This window comes from Podarcis cretensis (genome assembly GCF_951804945.1).
Source record: "Podarcis cretensis genome assembly, chromosome: 4".
NCBI lineage: Eukaryota > Metazoa > Chordata > Lepidosauria > Squamata > Lacertidae > Podarcis > Podarcis cretensis.
In genome coordinates, this window is record NC_137173.1 from 25,693,684 (window position 1) to 25,716,825 (window position 23,142).

Here is a 23,142-nt window from a genome sequence, read left to right on the forward strand (position 1 = left end):
AACTTTATGGTTCTGTGAGTCTGAGAAAGGAAAAAAATGAGATGTTTAAGCTAAAACCTGCAGGTGTAAAGAAGGCTGATATTCATATCTAGGGGGGGAATGGCCAAATATTTGATGGTAGGTTTCTAGTATGTCAGTTTCGGTTCTGTAGTCACTGAATGCTTGACCTACCTATGTTATGAAGCTGTTACCTTAAAGGACTAGGTCCAGAACCTTCAGAAAATCTGTGGCAGAGACTCCAGGTTTCTGTCATCCACACACATGATTACATCAGCTCTTCTTCCCTTGGGAAGCCCTTTAATTCATTTTAGGCCCCATAATGGAGGTGAGCAGGCGGCCAGGAAAAGCTGCACCTTACAGAATCAAAAGACTCCAGAGGCCACACAGAGCCTCCGTGAAGCACATTAATGGACTTTCAGGATAAAACAAAGATGCTTATGTTTTTCATTTCAGTGTAACTGAAGTTGCTCTTGCATGAATTGACCAACTCCCAATGTATGAATGGTGTGTGGTGCACAAGCAAACTGTCCTTAGATGAACATATTTGATTTGATGGTTGCTGAAATCTTAGAGAAGCGGTATCTGACATGTCTAATGCAAATCACCAGCTTGGAGAAAACCAGATGTGACAAGATAAGGTTGAAACAAATTCCCAAAGGGAAAAGGGGAAGATTAGAAAGCTTGTTAAGAAACCTGCTACCATCTGGAAGGCAGTAAGAGACATAGATCGGTAGAAATTAGTCTTCCCAGGGGACCAAGCTAAGGTGCTTGCAGCTGCCCTAGCATGATCAATTTGTGGCGAGTATTGCATATACCTGCATGTTCCAGAGCAATTTTAGACTCTACTGTGAATTAATTTTAAATTTATTAAGGTAACCGACGACACACAGAAACTAGATTATGTTTCCTTTGTAATCTGAATGTTAAGACAGAACAACACATTAACAAAATGGCATCCCAGCTGAGTTTTCCCCTCGCCTTATTTGTATTGTAAGGATTATTTATGTCCTGATGAAACAATAGAGTCAACATACATTGTTGCATCATCACATCATCTTCAGTTGGCCCTGGCCAGAAATGCAGTACCAGAAATTGCAATACCACTCTGGCAGTAGCACATAAGCCTTGGGTTTACACACTTACTTGCCAACTATACATTTCTCAATGTGATAAGCATTTATACTCATCTATAATTCTGATGTTAATTATGCTGAATCATTTCCAGTTTTCTGGAAAACCTGGAAATAAGAGATGCAGATCCTACACCAGCTTGCCCCCATTTAGTGACTTTGGAAACCTTTCGAGCTGTAACTTCTATCAGCCCCAACCAATATGGCCAATGGTTGAGAATGATGGAAGTTGCAGTCCAAATTATATGGAGGCTGCTAGTTTTGGGTAGGGTGTCCTACACAATTTCTCACATCTAACTCCCGTGTATTTCAGTGACCAATTTTTATTTATCTATCTGGTCGGTTCACAATATCACAAAGCAATTTAACAATTAAAAATGTCAACATTTACAAGCAACTAAAATGAAAACTTTTGCAAGTGTTTGCTCCAACTGCAGATTTACTGTGCATCAGTAATGGAAAGAGAATCTTTTCTTCAATGGGTGGCCCACCCAGTGTCCCCAACTGACCTCCCTCCCTCTCCCCATTGACAACAACTTTGCATCTTCATATGCTGCTCATGACGACTCCTGGCACATTCGCAGTACACCATCCTAAAAACCTGGTAAGGGGGACTTGAGTGCAAGGAGCCAGATCAAGCACCGGCACATGGGGATGACAGTCTACAGAGGCTCAGGCTCTGAGATGGAATCTAAACACATATTAAAAATGCTTAAGAAAAAAAAAGGTTTGAAAAATATATTGAATTTGACACAGCTCACCATCGCCATCTAGTGTCGCATTTGTATAATGCACTTTACAACGCACTTAAACTGTTTTATTTGCAGCTGTATAGCTGAGTCCTGAGTCTATTTTGCAACATGTCAATGATGCAATAATAGTGCATTGCTGGTGGGTATATACTGAACCATCCACACACCTCATTCCACTTTATTAGTTGCTCTGCAATAATAACTACTTTGTTATTGCATTTTTGCCATCTGGTGGGGCACTCTTGCACTATAGCTCAACAAAAGCAGGGCAAACCACCCCTACCACCCCTGGAATGTTTCTGATAAGAAAAGTTACAGGACTTAAGAAGGAAGCTACAGGACATGTAGTGATTGAAAACAAAGCAGGATGTGCACCCTGAAACTTTTGCTGGCACAAATAGTGCAACTGTGTATAATAATAATAATAATAATAATAATAATTTATTATTTATACCCCGCCCATCTGGCTGGGCCTCCCCAGCCACTCTGGGCGGCTTACATAAAAACCAAAAATACAGTAAAATATCACACGTTAAAAACTTCCCTGAACAGGGCTGCCTTAAGATGTCTTCTGAATGTCAGGTAGTTATTTATCACTTTGACATCTGCTGGAAGGGCGTTCCACAGGGCGGGCGCCACTACCGAGGAGGCCCTCTGCCTGGTTCCCTGTAGCTTTGCTTCTCGCAATGAGGGAACCGCCAGAAGGCCCTCGGCGCTGGACCTCAGAGTCCGGGCAGAACGATGGGGGTGGAGACGCTCCTTCAGGTATACTGGACCGAGGCCGTTTAGGGCTTTAAAGGTCAGCACCAACATTTTGAATTGTGCTCGGAAACATACTGGGAGCCAATGTAGGTCTTTCAAGACCGGTGTTATATGGTCTCGGCGGCCGCTCCCAGTCACCAGTCTAGCTGCCGCATTCTGGATTAGTTGTAGTTTCCGAGTCACCTTCAAAGGTAGCCCCACATAGAGTGCATTGCAGTAGTCCAAGCGGGAGATAACCAGAGCATGCACCACTCTGGCGAGACAGTCCGCAGGCAGATAGGGTCTCAGCCTACGTACCAGATGGAGCTGGTAAATAGCTGCCCTGGACACAGATTTGACCTGTGCTTCCATGGACAGCTGTGAGTCCAAAATGACTCCCAGGCTGCGCACCTGGTCCTTCAGGGGCACAGTTACCCCATTCAGGACCAGGGAATCCTCCACACCAGCCCGTCCCCTGTCCCCCAAAAACAGTACTTCTGTCTTGTCAGGATTCAACCTCAATCTGTTAGCCGCCATCCATCCTCCAACCGCCTCCAGACACTCACACAGGACCTTCACCGCCTTCACTGGTTCTGATTTAAAAGAGATGTAGAGCTGGGTATCATCCGCATACTGATGAACACCCAGCCCAAACCTCCTGATGATCTCTCCCAGCGGCTGCATGTAGATGTTGAAAAGCATGGGGGAGAGGACAGAACCCTGAGGCACCCCACAAGTGAGAGCCCAGGGGTCTGAACACTCATCCCCCACCACCACTTTCTGAACACAGCCCAGGAGGAAGGAGCGGAACCACTGTATGACAGTGCCCCCAGCTCCCAGCCCCTCAAGACGGTCCAGAAGGATGTTATGGTCGATGGTATCAAACGCCGCTGAGAGATCCAGCAGAACTAGGAAACAGCTCTCACCTTTGTCCCTAGCCCGCCGGAGATCATCAACCAGTGCGACCAAGGCAGTTTCAGTCCCATGATGAGGCCTGAACCCCGACTGGAAGGGATCCAAATGGTCCGCTTCTTCCAAGCGTGCCTGGAGTTGTTCGGCAACCACTCGCTCAATCACCTTGCCCAAGAATGGAAGAAAAAGAGACTGGGCGGTAGTTGGCCATCGTGGCCACATCTAAAGATGGTTTTTTAAGAAGCGGTTTAATAACCGCCTCTTTCAGCAGGTCTGGGAAGGCTCCCTCACGGAGGGAAGCATTCACCACCCCACGAAGCCCATCGCCCAGTCCTTCCCGGCTAGCTTTTATAAGCCAGGATGGGCAAGGATCCAGGAGACAGGTGGTTGGTTTCACTCGTCCAAGCAGCCTGTCCACATCCTCGGAGGTAACAGATTGGAATTGATCCCACACAACTTGACCAGACAGAGCTCTAGCACTCTCCCGCCCCGGTCCTGCTCCCACGGTGGAGTCTACTTCTTCCCGAATCTGAGCGATTTTATCTGCAAAAAACTTTGCAAAATCATTGCAGGAGAACATGTGGCCCGTACTGGGCCCCGATGTTGCAGGTGGTTCCGCTAAATTGTGAACCACCTGAAAAAGTCTCCTGCTGCTGTTTTCTGCAGATGCAATAAAGGCGGTGAAGAAATTCTTCTTCGCCGTCGCTATCGCCACTTGGTAGGCTTGACGTTGAGCTCTAACCTGTGTCCGGTCAGATTCGGAATGAGTTATCTGCCACCAGCGCTCTAGCCGTCTCAACGATTGTTTCATTGCCCTCAGATCCGTGGAAAACCACGGGGCTGTCCGGGCTCCATGCAATCGGAGAGGGCGCTTCGGAGCCAAACAGTCAATAGCCCTGGTTAACTCTACATTCCAGCGGGCCACCAGGGAATCAGCTGAAAGGCCATCAACATGGGATAAAGCATCCCCTACCACTCTCTGGAAACCATTTGGATCCATTAAGTGGCGGGGGCGGACCATCCGAATTGGTCCCACCTCCCTGCAGAGGGGATGGGTCGCAGAGAAGTCCAGTTGCACCAGGAAGTGATCTGACCATGGCACTTCTTTCGTTTCGCTTTTAGTTAGTGTCAGATCACCAACATCCATAGAGGTAAACACCAGGTCCAAGGCATGTCCGCGGCTATAAGTTGGGCCAGACTTATTCAGGGACAGCCCCATGGAGGCCATGCTTTCCACGAAGTCCCGAGCTACCCCTATACCATCATAAGCACAAAGCATCAGGAATGCACTACGAAAAGGGTGTTTGCAGGGGCCCCAGGTTGGTCCATAGCACTATTTAACTAAGCAGTACTAGTGAAACTCATCCCCCATTTTATTTGTACAAACTCACAGGCATACTCTTGAGATTTACTCTTGTCACGTTGGAAGCTGGCAGTTGTTTCCAGTGAGCTATAAAACTCCTCTCAAGAATGGCTGGTTTCACACAGACCTTTTTGTACAGACTCAAACAGGCAAGTCTTTTGCTTGGGTTAGTCACGTAGATCCTTAGAGGGGGGAAATATGCTAATAGAACTGTAAAGCAGTATTCTATAAATAGTGCCAACACTGAAGTCACTTGAACTGATGCAGAAATGGAAGGGTTCATATTGAAATCACAGTTTTTCTGGAAGCAGGGTGTTGACATTTACCTTTCTGCATTTACTGCACCGACACCGCCTTTTATCTGCAAAACCGTTTGTTTTATGTTGGCTAAAGTGCATTTTGCACCTTGTGGATCTAAGACAGACAATCTGTACTTAGCCATGCAAGCTGGCTCTGCCTATTTTATACAAAGGAAGTGGGGGGAGAAATTCTTCATAATTTTTTTTTAAAAAGCAGCTAGTAGTGAATGCCAACCATTGTTGAAGCAAACCTGGTGATAATGCAAATGAAATATTAAGTGCCTCGAAGGGAACAGAGGTATGCAGCTGCCTAAAAGATTCAACATCCAATTTTGCTGCAGCTACTCTGCTATTTCCATGGGAAAAACCTCTGGCTTTTCAGTGGAGGGACAGCTCAGCACATGCGAAGCAATGTGTCTGTGGAGCTATTCCTGACAGTGAACTGGACAAGGAAACCTGCTTTCAGAAGTCTCCATCAGATAACACATGGAGCACCAGAGCAGAAGCACATTAGCTATGTGATGGATAGAAATGGAAATGAAATATTATTATTTATGGCCACATTATTTCCAAATGTTAACTACCATAATACAATCTACTAATCTGAAAATCCTGTAAACTGCCTGAGTGGATCACTGGGCAAAAAACATAAACTAACCTGTGCTCTTTAAGGGGAAAGTGGAGTATTAAATAACCTCTGCTACTGTATTAGTTTCATTGAGAGCAACTCACGTTGCCTATAAATGACGCTCGACAGAGTTCATATTTGCACTTAGGCGAACACTACCACCAGTAATTTTGTACATGTAGCAACTGTGGACTCTCATCTTAAACAGTTTCGCACATGCAAATCCAATTGCTTCTGTGGAATTTTGGAAGTTGACTTTTCTAGTACTGCAGGTGGTGTTCTCCATTTGGTTTCCCAGGCTGGTGATAGAATCTCAGCATTGTGATATATCTTCCATTTTTCTTTCTGTTTCTCATGGCATGGCACAGGGACATTCCGTTTTTGCACAGGAGAGCATGGCGGCCATTTGGGGTGCCACAGTATTGCCCCCCCAAATTTCTTTTTCCGGAGCCTCAATCTCACATGGCACCCCCAAACATGCACTCAGTGATTTAGCTTGTAATATGATATAAACACCAAAATATAATGTATGCCATTAGAATAGTTCATAAGTAAACACTAATAGATCAGGAATAGAATTATGCACACTGTTTGAATAGCTTAAGGATATCTTATTAAACCACATACCTTGCACTTTTGAAATATATGGTTCTTCTTCATATATTAAATAAGCCACATGCTATCACACTGGATAACAAAAAAAAAGAAGGGAGGGGATTCTTGTAGGTAAAAATGAACTGTCAGTTACAATGTGCTGAGCGCAAGACACCAAATCAATATTTTATAACAATACAAATCCATCTCAGTCAGCTTGAATCACGCCTACTGCAGCTTTCTGGAAGGCAAGTTAAAGTCTCTGAGGTACTTTTCCCTTCAGGTTGTTAGCACCTCCTGTAAATGGAGTTTTGGTGCACTGAGAGGTTGGTGTCATTAGGAGATTCATTTTGAATCAAACTCGCCTCTTACTTCCCTCACCCCATTCATTGGCAAAAATAAATTGCTACCTCTAATGGCAGCCATATTTTGTGTTGAATTTTATGGTAGTCTTAGTCATAGTTTTAGCAGGCTGAAGTAGGTTTTTTAGTGAGATATTGGTGATATATAAAACCACAGATTCTACTGTCCCCGTTTGTGGTGTGACAATGCTTCACTTTTCAATTCAGGGGACTATCATGGGCACAGAGTAACACCTGATGGTTACACACCCAAGAAATTCAAAGAGTCTTGGACAGTGCAGATGCACAGCCAGATCGACATCAACATTTGCTACAGCTGCAGAAAGGTCCTTCCATGCATGAATATCACTTGCTGAATCAGGGGAAATATCTGTGATTTCAACAACAGAGACATTTGCCTCATAAACCCTTGCTTGCACCCAGTTATAATTGCCTCTAGGACAGAGGCGTAGCAAGGTCAGGTGGTAAAAAGGTAAAGGTAAAGGTACCCCTGCCCGTACGGGCCAGTCTTGACAGACTCTGGGGTTGTGCGCCCATCTCACTTAAGAGGCCAGGGGCCAGCGCTGTCCGGAGACACTTCCGGGTCACGTGGCCAGCGTGACATCGCTGCTCTGGCGAGCCAGAGCCGCACACGGAAACGCCGTTTACCTTCCCGCTGGTAAGCGGTCCCTATTTATCTACTTGCACCCGGAGGTGCTTTCGAACTGCTAGGTTGGCAGGCGCTGGGACCGAGCAGCGGGAGCGCACCCCGCCGCAGGTGGTCAGGTGGTACCTGGTGCAAATTTTTTTTTGGTCACTCCCCCGCACATTGCAATTTTTGGGAACGTTGCCCAGAGTTGTTGAACTTTTTTAGGGAGGGTTGGCCACAAAACAGATACGCCTGCAGATCACGCCAATCCGACGATCACATAAAACCATGTCAGCGCTGCCAGCCGGGGGTGCCTGCACCGCCCACCGATCACCAGGATCAGACTGCCGATCCCATAAAACCACCCACCGGGAGGTATGAACGGCGCCTGCCGGGAGGGTGGCAGGCTGATTGCCAGGCGTATCTGTGTGATCAGTGGGCAAATTTTCACGACAACGATCACGCCAGTTGCAAAAATCCGCCTGTCGGGGATGCAAGCACCGCCACGCCGATCCACCCAGTGGGATTTTGTCACTCCCCCTCAGGCATGACACCCTGGGCAGACCGCAACCCCCCAGCTCCCTTGTGATGCCCCTGCTCTAGGATTCAGGGTTGCTTAAGCGACAGATGTGGCTAAGAATGAATGTTCTAAGACTATAACTTTGTCTGGAGTTGTAACCGTTTCTGTAAAGGCAGCTATTTATTTAAAGCAGATAAAATATTTTTTTCTTCAGTGTGTTTGTGTGGAAAAAATACGACTGAACTATGTTAATATTTCAATGGTGATTTCTTTAATGCAACACAGATCAAAATAATAATAATAACAACAACAATAATACTATATTGATGATGGTGGTCCTTACAGTCTCAAACCAACATCATCAATTTGCTAAATAATATTTTTATGTGGACCTGGAATTAAAAGTTTAAAAGGAAGGGAAAAAACATACTTGCTAACAAATCACAAAATCAGGGCAGGCAGAGTAACGCAATAGACAGCACGTAGGATTGACTTATTTGAAAGGATTGGATCCCGTTTCTGCCATCACAAGCTAAATTAAAAATGGCAGTGATTGTGTTAGCTTCAAATTGAACATGCTGAACACCAGGGTCAAGTCCTGGAGTGGTTGCTTGCTAAAATGGAACAACAACAAAAACGGAAAGACATGATTTGCATTTAGATCAGAAAGAAAGATTACCACAACAATATACAAAACCGTGTGGAATTCTGTATAACAGTGAAACAAATCTTTAAATATAAGTGGAGGTGTGTATTTAGAGATTGTTTTATCATTTGCCTTGGAAACCTATTTTTGCTGGTGCCATATTAAAATACAGAAAGTTCCTGTATTTCAACTTCAGTGGCGCATACTCAAAACCAAAAGCTTTTTTTTTTTTTTTTGGAGATTAATTGCTCCAGAATAACTACCAGTCCCTGGATTATAAATTTATGCCACACATGCACAGGTAGTGAGAGGAGGAGGGACCTATTTACGATTATTAAACTACCTTGATGTTGCATGTAAAAGCTTAAGCTGCTAACTATTTTGTATTAAGTGATACCGAGTATGTGCCCCAAAGCTCTGACTACATTCGTTTTAGTCAGAACAATTATCTTATTAAGAGACAAATTATTTCCACCTTACTCCCTGACAGCAACTGTAATTTGTACACATTTGTACACTATTGAGATAAATCAAACACAAGCCAGCTGCACTATCTACCAAATACCACTGCTTTTCGCAGTGAAGAGTGACATCCCATCCTAAACAAAACTGATCCTCTAACAGTACAGTATAATAGTCTAGCAAATCCTGCTTTTTTTTCTTTTATGAGCTATGCAATGTTGCTTGAAGATGAATAAATTGAGGCTGTTTTGAGAAAGGAGCATGATTCCAACAATGAGGTAGTGGAATGACGTGGGCTTCTAATAAAAATGCACTGACAAGGATGTTCATCAAAAATGCACTGCTGATACAGTATGACATGCACAGGGAGAGACAATGCATGTATAGCCTGCAGTATGCACTGGCTGCGGAAAGAGAACACACATTTGGCAAGATGAGGGAGGGAATTCCTTTCCCCCCCTCCCGGGAAAATGCACTTCTGGTTGGGTGAAAGGGAATGGGCATGGAGAAAGCATTGCTGGCAGCAAACAAATTGGATGATGGATAAACAGGATCTAATCTCTGCTGGCTGTGGAGCAAGAAGGATGTGCATGGAGTCTACACTGCAGGCAATTTGAAAATACACAGCAGCAGTGAGAGGGAGGCACGTTAAATGTGCTCCGCTGGCCCTGGAATGGGTGTAGATGAAAACTACAGGCAGAATCTATGTGATATTGGAGGAGAAACGAGGTCTGCATGAAGAATTCACAGTGTGTAGAGAGGAGTTTGTGCTGATGGAGTGTGAAGAACTAGTTGTTCCACTATATGAGCAGACAATATTAGCCAGTAACACTGACAGACCATAGAAGAAAAACTCAGCAGGTTAGGAGGGATTTCATAGGCAGACACATATGGAGGTACCTAGATTTTGACAATAAGGTTACAAGCTCTTGCATATGTTTAGGCTTTGTCCATCCCACTCAAAACAGTGGGATTTATCCATACCAAGCTAGGGATGTAAAAAGCAGACTGGCACAATCCCATAACTGATGTCATGTTGGAAATGGCATTAAGAGAAGTGTAGGCACCAATGATGAAAATGGATGACATGTTTTATCAGGATTCCCATATGGTTTTTCTAGTGCTCAGTGATGCATGCGAGTGAAATGTTATACCAAAACTCCATGTGTTCCCAGCATTCTGTCCTTGTTCCTTCACACTTCTCAGCTACATTAGTTATGAACAAAAAGTGCTTCTCTGCCTAATCAAGCCAATCACCTCCAGAAGATTCTACGAAAATGCTGTGCGCAGGATGAAACTTGTCAATCAGAAATGGAGGGAGAAAGGAAGAATAGACAGGATTGGAAACAACTTAAGTCTAACAGGAAGGGAGCCCTATACAATCCAGATTTGCCCTAACAGCTCCTGCACTGAAAATAGGCCAGGACACCTCTAAATGTTCTGCCTGTGGATACAGAATAGTTCACAACTCTCATTACAGAGTTGGAACATAAGGTGACTTCAACATTATTCAATGATTAACTCAGGTTCACACTTGACAAAGAGCCATAGCCAGTCCTGACAGTACCTACATGATACACGTGTTTTTGAAACATATAAGGTGTGCACCCAAGCCACATGATGTTTGGACCAGCTCTTTGATGAGATTCTCTGAAAGGCTGACTTCTGTTTCAACATGTTGAAGATCTGTGACGGGAGCTCTCAATGTTTTTTCAATTTTATGAAAAGCAGCCATGATGGGGGTCTCTGAATTGGGCCTGTGGGGGGATCTAACCCTTTATCCCCACATTGAATTCTCCCTTCCCCAAAGCTGCTGTTATTGTGGTGGGAAAGACTTGACCAGCTTAAGCAATGAAGCTTGTAAGTTTCCTCCTCCACAGCTATAAGCAGTTTCTGGGGGACAGGCAGTGGCGGAACAGTTACACTCTGCCTTCCCCAGGCTGTGTCCCCAGTCCAAACTGGGCCTTTCTTCTTTTCTTGTAACAAAATTGCAACTCCTGTGCAATGTCTAATTTGGACCCTCCGTTGTTTAGTACAAAATTGCAATATGCCAATAATTCACCGCAGGTTTCACAACTTCACCAACTCTTGTTCCCAGATTACCAGTTTCCATTGCAGTCAATGCCAATAACATGAGCAATATCTACCCCAAGATTATTTTAAAATGCACCCATTGCATATCCAGCTCAAAATGGTAATAAATAATGTCAGTATAGTTATATATGGGCAAATGGGTGATTTCTGCCTTAAAAAATAGGCGCAGAACACACTGTTCCTCTGCCCTATGTGAAATATCTCAATACGTAATTCTCTTGGAGTCTTTATAGGATCAATGTATATTTTTCCTCATCTAGAGTAAAGAAAAAATATAATAATTTCATACCAACAGCATGTGCTAACAGCCCCATTTCATTCATATGTGTGTACACACACACATTTTTACTGTTAAATAAATGTCTAGCATCTAAATTTATGGCACAATCAAACTGCCTCATCCACAGCTTTATTGAAACAAAAAATGAGTGCTTTTTGGAAAACATGCCATTTAGTAGGATGAAAAGCTGAGGAGCCAAATCAACAGCTTCCTTTAAGCTTGGGCAGTCCCATAAATTTGCAGACCAAGTAACAGTTTTGCTTCACTAAGCAAAGCATGGCAATTTGATTTCTCTGGGATAGTGAAGCACTATGCTGTGGGAGGAGGGGGGGACGGACCGGCCTCAGAATCAGACATTTTGAAGACTTTGGTGCAATATCATTTTAGTCTAGATAAATAATTCAGTAGAGGCCATTAAAAATTAACCAAGGAAGGAATTTTCATAGGAGAAACATATGAACTGAAGCCAACCATTCTGTTCATTGCTAACCTAGGAGGTTTAACGGGCAACCAATTCAATTCTTCAGTAACAGTAAGCATGTGTTTGTTTTGTCAAGACAGGGCCTGTCTTAAATCTACTGCATGTGCTTTATTCCTATGACTGCTAATGGCTGGAATCCACATACCATTTATCCCAGGCTACTCAAATCAATTGAATTGCTCCAGAATAAGTGCATTGTGGACTCCTGCCAATGAAGCAATGCATGTGCACTGAGATGAGAACCAAGTCTTTGTCTCAGATGCAGACCACACCTCTGGCACCTCTTTACAATCTATGGGAACAAAATAAGATCACACAGAGAAATCCATGCCTTTAAAAGAAAGCTCCTGTTTAAAAAACATATGCCACAGAAAATACTGGAAGTATACATCATAACATAACATATTCTAAGAACATGTAAAAGGTACCAAGTGACCTATAAGTGCAAAGAGTAAAAAATACCAAATACCTGATGTAGCATACTCTTTTCATGTTATGTACAGGGAAACAACTGTACAAGCATCATCCCAAGCAGAAGTCTAAACAAATAAAGCCTTCTTTGAAGAATAAAAATAATAATGACATCATTATTAAAGAATACAGCATCTTTGGGATCTGGAAGATCATTTCTGCCTATCAAGGCTGTAGAAATACATGAATTACTTTTATTAAAATGCACATCTCTACAGAATGCCTCTAGTGTGGCCACTTGCACATGGTTCATTCCCTTAATTCCAGGACTCTACTATTTTTCTCACTCACCAGAGTGCTCTACAGATCACAGAAGGGAATGAAATACACCTAACACATGTTTACTGAACATCCTCTTCAGTGCATTGTCTTAGGCACTGTTTATTTTCTAGTGTACAAATATAATCTTCTTATTAAAAATAAAATCATCATGGTCAAAATTAGTGGCAATTTGTAAGCTGTGGAATTAATGATTTCAAAATCATTAGCCACTCAAGTCTATAATTCGATGCACATCTGCCTGTAAGCAAGACCACTAAACAGGACTTCCTTCAGAGCCACCACACACCGGATTGCACTGCACAAAATGGTGCTTTGTGAATAATTAAGGGTCAGTTCTTAAGACCCTGGTTCATGGCAGCATGTGGGTTGAGTGTAACACTGCTGATGAGGACAGGGCAAAATGCAGGCACAAAATGCAAGGCTTGGATCTGGTTAAATAAGGAAGCATCACACACCAAGTCAGCACTGATACAGTTAACTCACATGTCGTCGGTGCAGTGTGGTGCTTCCACAGGCTATGTTTTGGAAGTGTGGGAAGCACCTTACGTTGCTTCTCTTCAGGTCAAAGCATCATGTAAGAATCGAGTTCCACATATTCCTGGCTACTGAAAGTGCCTTGGAGTTGAAACACTGACAATAGTTTGAGGAGCTTGCAGTTCTGAGACAGACATGTATAAAGATCATTCTCACATGACCTGTATGAAATCACACAAACACCCTATGAATGCAGTGTCTGCAAGACTTGCCCTACGGACACTACATTCATGCAGAATATACCACATCTTCAAATTGTGGACTCATCCCTATGTCCGCAGAGCCTTGCCCTGATTCATAAATCAGCCAATCCCCTTACTATGATAAAACAAACTAACACTCTTCTCCTCCTCCTCCTCCTTTTCAGGATGATTGTCATCAACTTATAAATACTACTAGCAGACAAATGAACAGCTACCAAAATGGGTCCTACCAACTGGTAGCTACAAACTGGGCAAACAATATTATTATCTTTCTGATCCCCTCCACAGACATACTTGCTACATGCCAGCCATTTCACCTAAACAGTCGTGTGTTTTAGGAGAACAACACTCTTGTTGATTGTAGTGAATAGACTTCCAGCATAGTAAACAATGTAGTTTTCACTCCAAACTGACATTACAAAACTGTGATCATTCATACATCATTGGAGTGTTAACAAAAATGATATTATTGCTAGTCAGATGTGTACTTGGTGCTACTCCCTTACCAGCAAAATTGTGTGAGCACTGTTGGTAATGGAAACTGCTCTGTCATGCACAATCATTGTTAAAAGTGTTGCTAGTATCCCTGGAAGATACTGAGAGTGATTTACACTGCTCCCATTTTACTGTGACAAAAATGGTTGTATGTGTGATGCCTTCTGTGCTTGCTAGCCTTTGAAAGAAAAGCAACAACTGGATGTAAAATGAAAAAGCAAGAAAATGAAAGACAACACAATTTTAATGGCACATCTTAGTCATAAATGGAAGGCGAATTTTATCTATGGGTAACTCTATTGTTTCTTCATACATAACAGGCTACAGGTCAGCAAAATGCATATGGTGAAAAATTGAAAGAGAGATAAGGACTCCCAAATGGCAATGTTGTTTCATAGGATTTTAAAAGATACACCACTGTTCTGACCTGCAGCTAACTCTTCCGGCATATTACAACATCCTCTTTCCAGCTCAACTTTCAGCACCCTGCAGCACTTCTCTACACAACTGTCCTTTTAAACAAAATGCTATAATAGTTTTGCATAAAAAGCATGCAGAAACAGCATGATCTTCACTGATGTAAAACAATGAATAGCTGTTTATTATCCAGCTTGGAATAAAATTTTGTGTCCCTGGATTCTTTCCTTCCAGAGTATTACAGCCACAAGGGGACAGTCTGTGTAATTTGATGTAGTCTCAGGGCCTTCAATGAGAGGGACTACTCGCACAAGGGTAAGTCAATCATTCTCCATCCCAAATCTACAAAAAACACACAAGCACTCAAGCAGAATCAGGTCAAATGTGAATCCCATTCTCAGGCAAAGTTAAATAACTGTCAAAATGATTTGGCAACATTTGCTATTTGTACCATTGGTCTGTTTGTCTGTGCATGGAAGTTTATGTGCCCTTCAGCATATTACAGAAATGTGTGCATGTACTGTATGTGTATCCATAGGAATATACATGCATATGTACAATATGAATTTGTAAACGGCTGCACACCTGCAACCACTCACAAATACATTCTGAAAGTATACAAAATAAACCCACCTGGGTTCATTAGCACTCTGCTTCTAAACATGTTTTTTTAAAAAAACTTGGGAGACCCATTGATTACCACTGAACTACTTATTGCCAATTAATGCCAATTAAGCATGCTTAGAACTCAGCTTTCAGGGTCTAGCACACAGCAACAAAGTACTGTAAATATGGGGTGAAAGGCTAAGATATGACCATTGCCTCCCTCCTCTAGGATAATGGAAGACATGGCCCACCCCAACCTTGTTGCATGTAATTTGCAAAAGCAGTTTCCCCCACTATTACCTGGGATTTCTGTGGACCATAGCCTGTATCTGCATGGTTGCAAGCAATATACATTATTGACTGGGATCCAATGGTCTGTTTAAGTTCATGGAAAGGCTTTGCTGTAGTCTAATGATGATTTTGTTTGAACTGCTGATCCCCATGCCATATTACAAACTGCTTTAAAAGCTCTTGCTCTCTCCTTCAAAAGCAGTTTACTATGTGGCATGTGGGTTGCTCTTTAGGAAAATATGTCTGAAGTCCCCTTAGGATCACAAAACTTTGTTTCACTGTTGACCACTGGGACCACAGCGTCACTAGCGTCACATGCCCAAAGGGATGGGGAGTTGGGAATTATGTTTCTTGTCCACTTGCTCATCCCAACCCTCCATGTGAAGTGCCAAATGACTTATGAAACTGAATATACTTTAAAAAGCAGTTTGTGACAACATATGGTGATCAGCTGATCAAAGTAAAAAGAAGAGATAAATCCCACATGGCTTACTCAAGCCCTTGCACATGCTTAAAATCATCCTTGGGAGTTTGACCTTTGTAAATAAACATTCCGGTTCTTGATTTTTTTTTGGCAGTTCTGATATAGGCTACATTAATGCAATTGAAAATCAATGTGATATAAGCAGCCTAGCTGTGGGCAAGAATACAACCATTATATGTTCTAGCTTTTCTTCATTAACCTTAATGCTCTTATTCAAATGTATATTATGTAAACCAATATTTACTTATGGGAACTTAAAAAGGAGAGGTTAAACGAACTCTTATAATTGATTTATGGAAGGAAATTTAGAATTTTCTACATCACAAAATATATATCGTTTTTTAAAGTAAGTTTTACTTTCTTAAAAAATAAATAGGACCTCTGAAACAAGCTTTTTGCCTAGTGGTGTTCTGCTTTATTAATTTACTTTTGTTTAAGCCCTGTCATATTAGACCACAATGGGGTTGTTTCTATCTTGAAAATAAATATTTAGGCACATCATATGATGCTGCTTCACTGAAAAGATGTCAATACAGCAACCACTTTTCAGCAGCACTGCTTATATTCAGTGGCAACAGACATGTCTGTTTTGTCCATGGTGATAAAACTCTTTAATGAACTAACAGTTCGCCAATTTTCTTCTCTTTCTTAAAGGAAAATAATCTTAAATCTAAAAGTTGGTATGTGTGTGAAATACAAACTTTCACACAGCAAATACCAAAAGCTAAATTTATTAACATTTGAAAACAAACATTTTAAAAATTGGTTTGCAGCCTCAGGCTTTAGCTCTGCAAGTAATAAACTGAAATTCTATTTTTTAGAAAGTCCTGAAAATAAGGGGTTTGCAGCAAAAACACCATTAGATCCTTGATTCCAGTATTATGCATGCTCTTGTAAGATTAACACAATAGACTTGCCTACCCTTGGATGTTAGAGCCAATATAAAATTTTGCTCTAGCTACTGTACTTTTAAGAAGGTCCATAACATTTAGAACTGTAAAATTATCAAGCTATAAAAACTAATTTTGTTTCAACTCTAGTAAATACAGAAAGACATTTTAATTTAAAAAAGCTGTAGCACTAAGAGTATCATATGCATCTATCTATACATGAAGAACCATTTATTGTATAAATGTTGTAGTTGTCTCTATATTGGCATTTAGGAAAGTTATTCCCTTGAACCTGATTATTTTGTGCATTGGAAAAATATTGGTGTAAACAACTGAGAGTTCACTAGATGTCTTCATTATCCACTTACACTAGGACAGATCCAAAGCAAACAGACAGACAAACAAAAATATATCTTATTATAGAAATCCATCTAACTTGCTAATCTACCTTTCACAAGTGAGTTGAATCTGCTGCTGGTTGACAGTGCTCTTTCTATCTCAGGTTAAATACCTGGGATTTTATGGTTGTTGCTATTACTCTGCTTGACATTTCCCCACAGTTAGAGCAAACATTTCTCAGTATAGGCTAAAAACATTTAAAACAAACAAATGTAAAATTATATATACTGGAAAACTTCTTTTGGTCCTCTCTTTCCCAATTTGTGTCTTCTTTGAAGAATTCATGGCACAAGTTTGCATTATTATATTTTATATACCTAATCAAAGTCCTGCTTCCACAAAAGACATGGAAAAGTGGCTTCCCGAGTGGTTTAGTGCTTCAGAAAAACAGATACAAATGTTAAAAAAGTGCTCAAAAAGAATCTAACTTTATATTTATATATATACTATATATCAAGATGGACTTTAGAAGCACACATCCCTTTTGTTCACAGAAAGGGCACATGTAGGTGTCTTCCTTTAGATGATGCCAAACTGCTTATTAGCAGGTTTCTGCAAGACTGACACACCCATATTTATCTCCTATTTTTTGGCACTTTCATGATATGTGGCTGTTTTACCTGTTGTCCCTGCTAGGCTCCGGTAACTTGCCCGGTGTACAAGCACTTTAGAAACTGGGATTTTTGTTCTAGGGATCTCACTTTTGGTAGGCTGGTGGTGTGCAAGATGATGGCTATTACTGGTATCTGGGCCATGACTGCCATGTGGCGACGTAAAATGCTTGATACTGATGGGTATCTTGGAGTCCTTGAGTGAAGTTGTATGGGTTTTGACTGGGCATGTTGTTGTTACTGGAGACAGTGGCTTGCAACAAGACACAGAGGTGACGTCTTCTGCAGAAGTAACTGTGGCTGTGTTTTCATCTGGATCAGCATACAGATCATAGAGAGCATCCCCACTGTAACTGTCCCTGGGAATTACCTCTTTCTGGATACTGTTGGCATTGTCCTCCTCTGGCCCAGGTGTTGTGGAATCCCAATAGCCTTCATCGCTGCTGGGGATGGCTTCCTGTGGCTCCTTTTCCCTACACTTCTGGTCATTCTTGTGGCTGTGGTGAACCGGAATCTGGTTGAAACCAATGTGCTTCCCAGTTGTTGATGCATCCTGAACCTTTTTGGTACAACTGCCACCTTTGGAGCCCTCGAGGGATTCTTTCCCTCCCCCCGGGGTCTCCTGCGGCTTCTCCGCTTGCGACAACACATCCCAGAACTCTGGGGCGCACGTGTCCCCCACCTGTTCAGGGCTGGCCATCTCTTCTCCTCCTCCTTGATAGGTCACCACGCTGGGGGGCTTTTTGGAAGCCCCCGCTTTGCCAACCCCAGGGGCGCTCTTGTCGCTTCCACCTGCGCCACTGCCACCGCCGCTGCCCACGTCCTCCTCCTGGTCGGCAATAATGTCCCCACAGCCTGTAAGAGAGTCAAAGCTTTTCAGTGAAGTCACGTCAGCAAACATCAAACAAATACGGTCAATGGACGGCTCAGAGGGTGGATCAAGAGAGGAAGGGTCAGGGGCTGCCGCCGCCGCCTCTTGGCTGCGTTCACACCCGGGTTCAACAGGGGGGGAAGGCTCGATGGGGATGTCACCTGTTATGGCGCCGTCCTCCTGGGTCCCTGGGCCATCGCCATCTCCGGGGGGCGGCTCGGGGCAGCTTTCCTGCGCCGGGGGCTGGATCCCAGGGGGCTCGGCTCCCAGTGGTGGCGAGGTACGTGGGGTGGGCTCCCTGGCACCGACTTCCTGCTGTTCTTGGGTGGGCACGGCCTCAGAGCTGGGGTGGGCCAGCAGCAGCATCTGGTCCCCACTGGCCACCCCTGAGGGGGTCTGGGGGGCTGCTGCAGCCGCCGGCGGGGGTCGTGGCGCCTCCTCTTTGATGCACTCCAGGCTGGCCGTGAGGGAGCCAGGCCTGAGGTGGCTGGCCTGTCCCTCGGCGCCGTCTCCGGCCTCGTCCTCCTTGCTGGGCTTGTCCCTGCGGTGCCACCTCATGCTGTTGAAGAGCCCCTTGAGCCCCCCGCGCCCTTTGGGTCTCTCCCCTTTGCCGCCTTCGCCCGAGCGGCCGTTTTTGCGCAGCAGAGAGAAGAAGCGGTGGGACTTGCTCGCCGCCGAGCAGGGGGAATAATCCTTGGGGGCTCCGCCGCCGCCAAACTGGTCGTCCCCTCCGCCGCCGCCGCCGCCGCCTCCTCCTCCTCCCGGTTCCTCCTTCTTGCCGCCTTCGAGCACCACCTCGGCCAGCCCGTCGTGGGTCTTGCTCCTCACCATGCCCGGCTGCCCTCCGCCCGCTTCCCCGCCTTTGCCTTTGCCGCCGCTCCTCACGCCGAAGATGCTGGGCATGGCGCCGCCGGACTTCCTGCGCTTGAACAATTTGAAGGCGGTTTTGTTGAGCTTGCCCGATGGCGGCGGCTGATCGCCCACCGCGCTGAGCTCGGCACAGTCGCCGTGCACCTCCATGGCGGCGGCGGCGGCGGCTGCCTTCCCCTCCTGCAGCTCCCCGCCGATGCCTGCTTCCTTTCCCTCGCTCTCTCGCTCGCTCACTGACAGCCTCCTTGCTGCTGCTGCTGCTGCTGCGGCCGCCGCTGCCTCCTGCCCGTCACCATGGCAACCCCGGCACGGCTAAGCAGCTTTTACTCAGCCCTAGGCCTGGGCCTGCGCCAGGCCTCCGCCGCCGCCGCCGCCGCCGTCCATCCGCTCGCTCCGCAGCCAACCTGAGCTGTTACAGCAGCCCACAATCAAAGCCAGAAAGCGGGGATGGCGGGAGGGAAGGAGGGGCGAAGGGAGAGGCGACTCCCCCCTCCCCTCCCCACCCCACCCTCCGCGGCTTTCCAAAAGCGGGGAGGGGGAGGGCTTATATAACTTAATCCATTTGGGGCTGCTATGACTGCGGCTGCTCGCTCGCTTAGCATATGCCTGGGCAGGGACGAGGGAGGGGGCTGCTTTATTTGGGGCACATGAGGAGGCTGTTGCTTACACACCAGAAGTATTGGGAAGGGGGGGGGGGGATGTGGATCATCCACCAGCACAGCTCCTTTCCTCATGCTTTTAAACTCCTGTTTTATTCCCTCCCCAGCACCTGGCTTCCTTTTATTTAAAGGAAGAGGTGGTTGGGGCTGGAGCCTTTCTTCACTACAGCACACCCTCAAGTTTCCCAACTCCATTTTGGGGGGAAAGATACTCTGCATATGCTTGAAGGCACTTTCTCAGAAGGGAGCCTGAGCGTTAGAAAAGAAACCAAAAGGGTCATATCCAAATTGCATGCTGGAAACCCTTTTAAAAACCAAGCGTTGGAAAGAGGGCATGCATCTCATGTAGCCAGAAGGATGGAAACAAAGGGTGCATTTTATTACACAGCAAGTCTAATAAACTGGGCAACTTTCATGGGGTCTGGTGGCATTTCTTCTCCAAAAGCCTTTCAGAGATGTGTTTCCCTACAACCTAGAACACATTTCAGCATCAATACCCAAATTGCAGAAAGAAAACATTCAGGATTTTCAAATCCTCTGTCCATGTTGCTAGTAAGGATGTGAAAACAACTTCCCAGTTCATCAGAAATTTCTGGACCAATTAAAATAGTTTTGGTGTGCATAAATAGTCCAATGTTAGGTACAAGTACAGTAAACAACAGCAACCTGTACAGATAATGCAAAAAGTAATTTGATTCAGAGCTCAGTCCTGTTATCCTCCAGAGTTAACAGCAGCTGGCGGGGAGGGTTGCATCAGGAGAATAATGCAGGAGAAAGAGTTAACCACCCCTCCCCCTAGGCCCACTTCTCCAGTCACTGCTTCTTCCCCCATGACTGCTTTAAGATAAAAACAAAAATGTCAGGAAATCCAGTCACAGATCTCTCATGTGACATTGACAAAGTCCTTTCTTACTTACTCTCCTGAACAGTTACGGGCCAGCTAACTCTTCCAGAACATTTTGCATCCACAGGATGTCGGCTTGAATAACTCCCACGAGGCATACTTGTGAATTTTTTTTCTTGTGAATGTTTTATCCATGTAACTTGTTCAAAAATGAGATCTGAGGCTAGATTTCTACGTATTTCTGATAGATGTAATCATTTCTGAGCAAATTGTGGGGATGAAACATTCCTGTGAAATGATTTTCTCCACTATCCACTACATGGAACAGCTGCATTGGGTGTGGCCCTGGAGATATGTAGGAATGGATCCTGTTGGGAAGTTAGTCTCCTGAATTCCTTTGTATTCCCATCTTCATAGGTTGCGTGACAGACTATATTTGCAAGAGACCATATCAGATCCATTATCATAACCAATTATCAGCTGCAGTATCCCTGCCCAAAGAGCTGCTTACGCCATATCAAAAATGCAAGTGAGATTACTGCTTCTATTGTTCTGTGTAATGAGAATCACGAATGATTAAATAACATTTAAGTACCACAGAAGAACTTATCTTGTGTTTTAATACCCACTATGCTTAATGCGCTCACTGGAAGGACAGATCGTGAAGCTGAGGCTCCAATACTTTGGCCACCTCATGAGAAGAGAAGACTCCCTGGAAAAGACCCTGATGTTGGGGAAGATTGAAGGCACATGGAGAAGGGGACGACAGAGGACAAGATGGTTGGATAGTGTTCTCGAAGCTACCAGCATGAGTTTGACAGGAAGACAGGAGTGCCTAGTGTGCTCTGGTCCATGGGGTCACGAAGAGTCGGACGCGACTAAACGACTAAACAACAACATGCTTAATGCCTACTATGCTAACTGTGGACAATATATCTTCCTAGCTGAAGATTTTGAAGTGGTTGTTTACAAAATTCTAACTACCACATGAAACCAAAATATTATGCATATTCCAGTGGTTTTCAACCAGGGTGCGATGGCACCCCGAGGTGCCTTGAATGGTGGTCAGGGGTGCCACGGGCAACACTGTCCTCTGTCCCTGTTTCCTCCCTTCCCTCCTCAGATGTCCTCTGGCATCTCTGCCTCCCAAAGATTTCCACAGCTGTTTGTTGCAGCAGCCCCGGCTACAAGCTCCCCAGGCAAATGCTGCCTCTGGGGCTGGTCAGGGGATGCTGGTTGCCAGGAGCTGAGGCAGCCTCGGAGTAAGCAAGCAAGCAGGCAAGGGAGCCCAGCTAGCCAGTCCACCAGCCCTTGCTGTTGGGAATGGACAGACAAGTCCTAGGCCCCTGTGGGACAGTGTGAGGAGGCACCTCTTTTGGGGGCAGGATGGGGGCAACTCAGAGACCGGGGGGCAGCAGCAGCTGCCCGGAAGACTCCCAGGGATGGGGAGAGGAGAGGAGGCTGAGGGACCACTCCACAAGGGAGGGTATTTGAAAAAAAGCAAGAGGCTGCCAGCTGCAGGCAAGGGGTGATATAACTGGGCTCCTGGGTGCCACAGGGACCACAGAAAAAAATTAGTTGGTCAAGGGATCCGTAGACTCAAAAAGGTCCACCTGGCATATGCCATAGAATAGCTGACAATCAGCTAAGTGACAAATTCTATTGGCAATGCTTTGGCTGTTCACCACTTTTAACAGCTAGCATGTATTTGCATTAATTTATTTGGTATAGGAGGAATGTAAAGTAGTGATTTTGCCTCCTGGTCATCTCTATGCTTCCAGCAAACCACTAACGAATACTCTATTCATACAGTTGTTCAGGTACTGGGTCAAAGAAAGCTTACTTGCCAGAATGAGAGTGATAACAGATGTAGAGAACAAACAGATGAGCTGACAAACCCATCAAGTCATAACATTTTCATTATTTTTAGTGTATACGTCGTGTTGTCTCCGTCATTGCTTAGTGATTCAGAACAAAGTTGTTACATAAGCAAATAAAATGTAACATTCATGGAGAATAGAGAAAACATATTTACTTCAGAAGTTGAATGTTGGCAGCTGGTAGTCATGCAATGCAAAAACACTCTGCACCTGGAGGAGAGGAGGAAAATTGAGTGTGATGTTTATTATGTTTATTATTATTATTATTATTATTACATTTATATCCCACCTTTCATCCAAATAGTTCAATGTGGGGTACGTGGGTCTCCCCATCTCCATTTTATCCTTACAACAACCTGCAAGGCAGATTTGGCTAAGAGACTATGCCTGGCCAAATATCACCCAGTTACTTTCATGGCTGAGTGGGGATTTGAAGCTTGGTC

General features: G+C 44.4%; 1 protein-coding gene and 1 long non-coding RNA gene across 2 annotated transcripts in view; one reads left to right on the plus strand and one right to left on the minus strand.

Moving 5' to 3' along the window:
* The window catches only part of LOC307215230, a 98,067-nt gene that overhangs the window by 63,761 nt on the left and 11,164 nt on the right, over window positions 1–23,142 (plus strand). The window lies entirely within an intron of this gene.
* On the minus strand, window positions 8,182–21,489 carry AMER2 (APC membrane recruitment protein 2). The gene is made up of 2 exons (XM_079974657.1): window positions 18,608–21,489; window positions 8,182–18,430 (listed from the first exon to the last, which is right to left on the minus strand). Exons 1-2 carry the CDS (start codon window positions 19,464–19,466, stop codon window positions 17,547–17,549), a joined length of 1,743 nt encoding a protein of 580 aa, XP_079830783.1. The 5' UTR covers window positions 19,467–21,489; the 3' UTR covers window positions 8,182–17,546.

Coding starts and splice junctions, on each gene's coding strand:
- AMER2 (XM_079974657.1), bottom strand. CDS start 19,466: ATGGAGGTGCACGGCGACTGTGCCGAGCTCAGCGCGGTGGGCGATCAG. Junction 18,431..18,607: donor GGAGGACGGCGCCATAACAG/GTGACATCCCCA, acceptor ACTCTCTTACAG/GCTGTGGGGACATTATTGCC.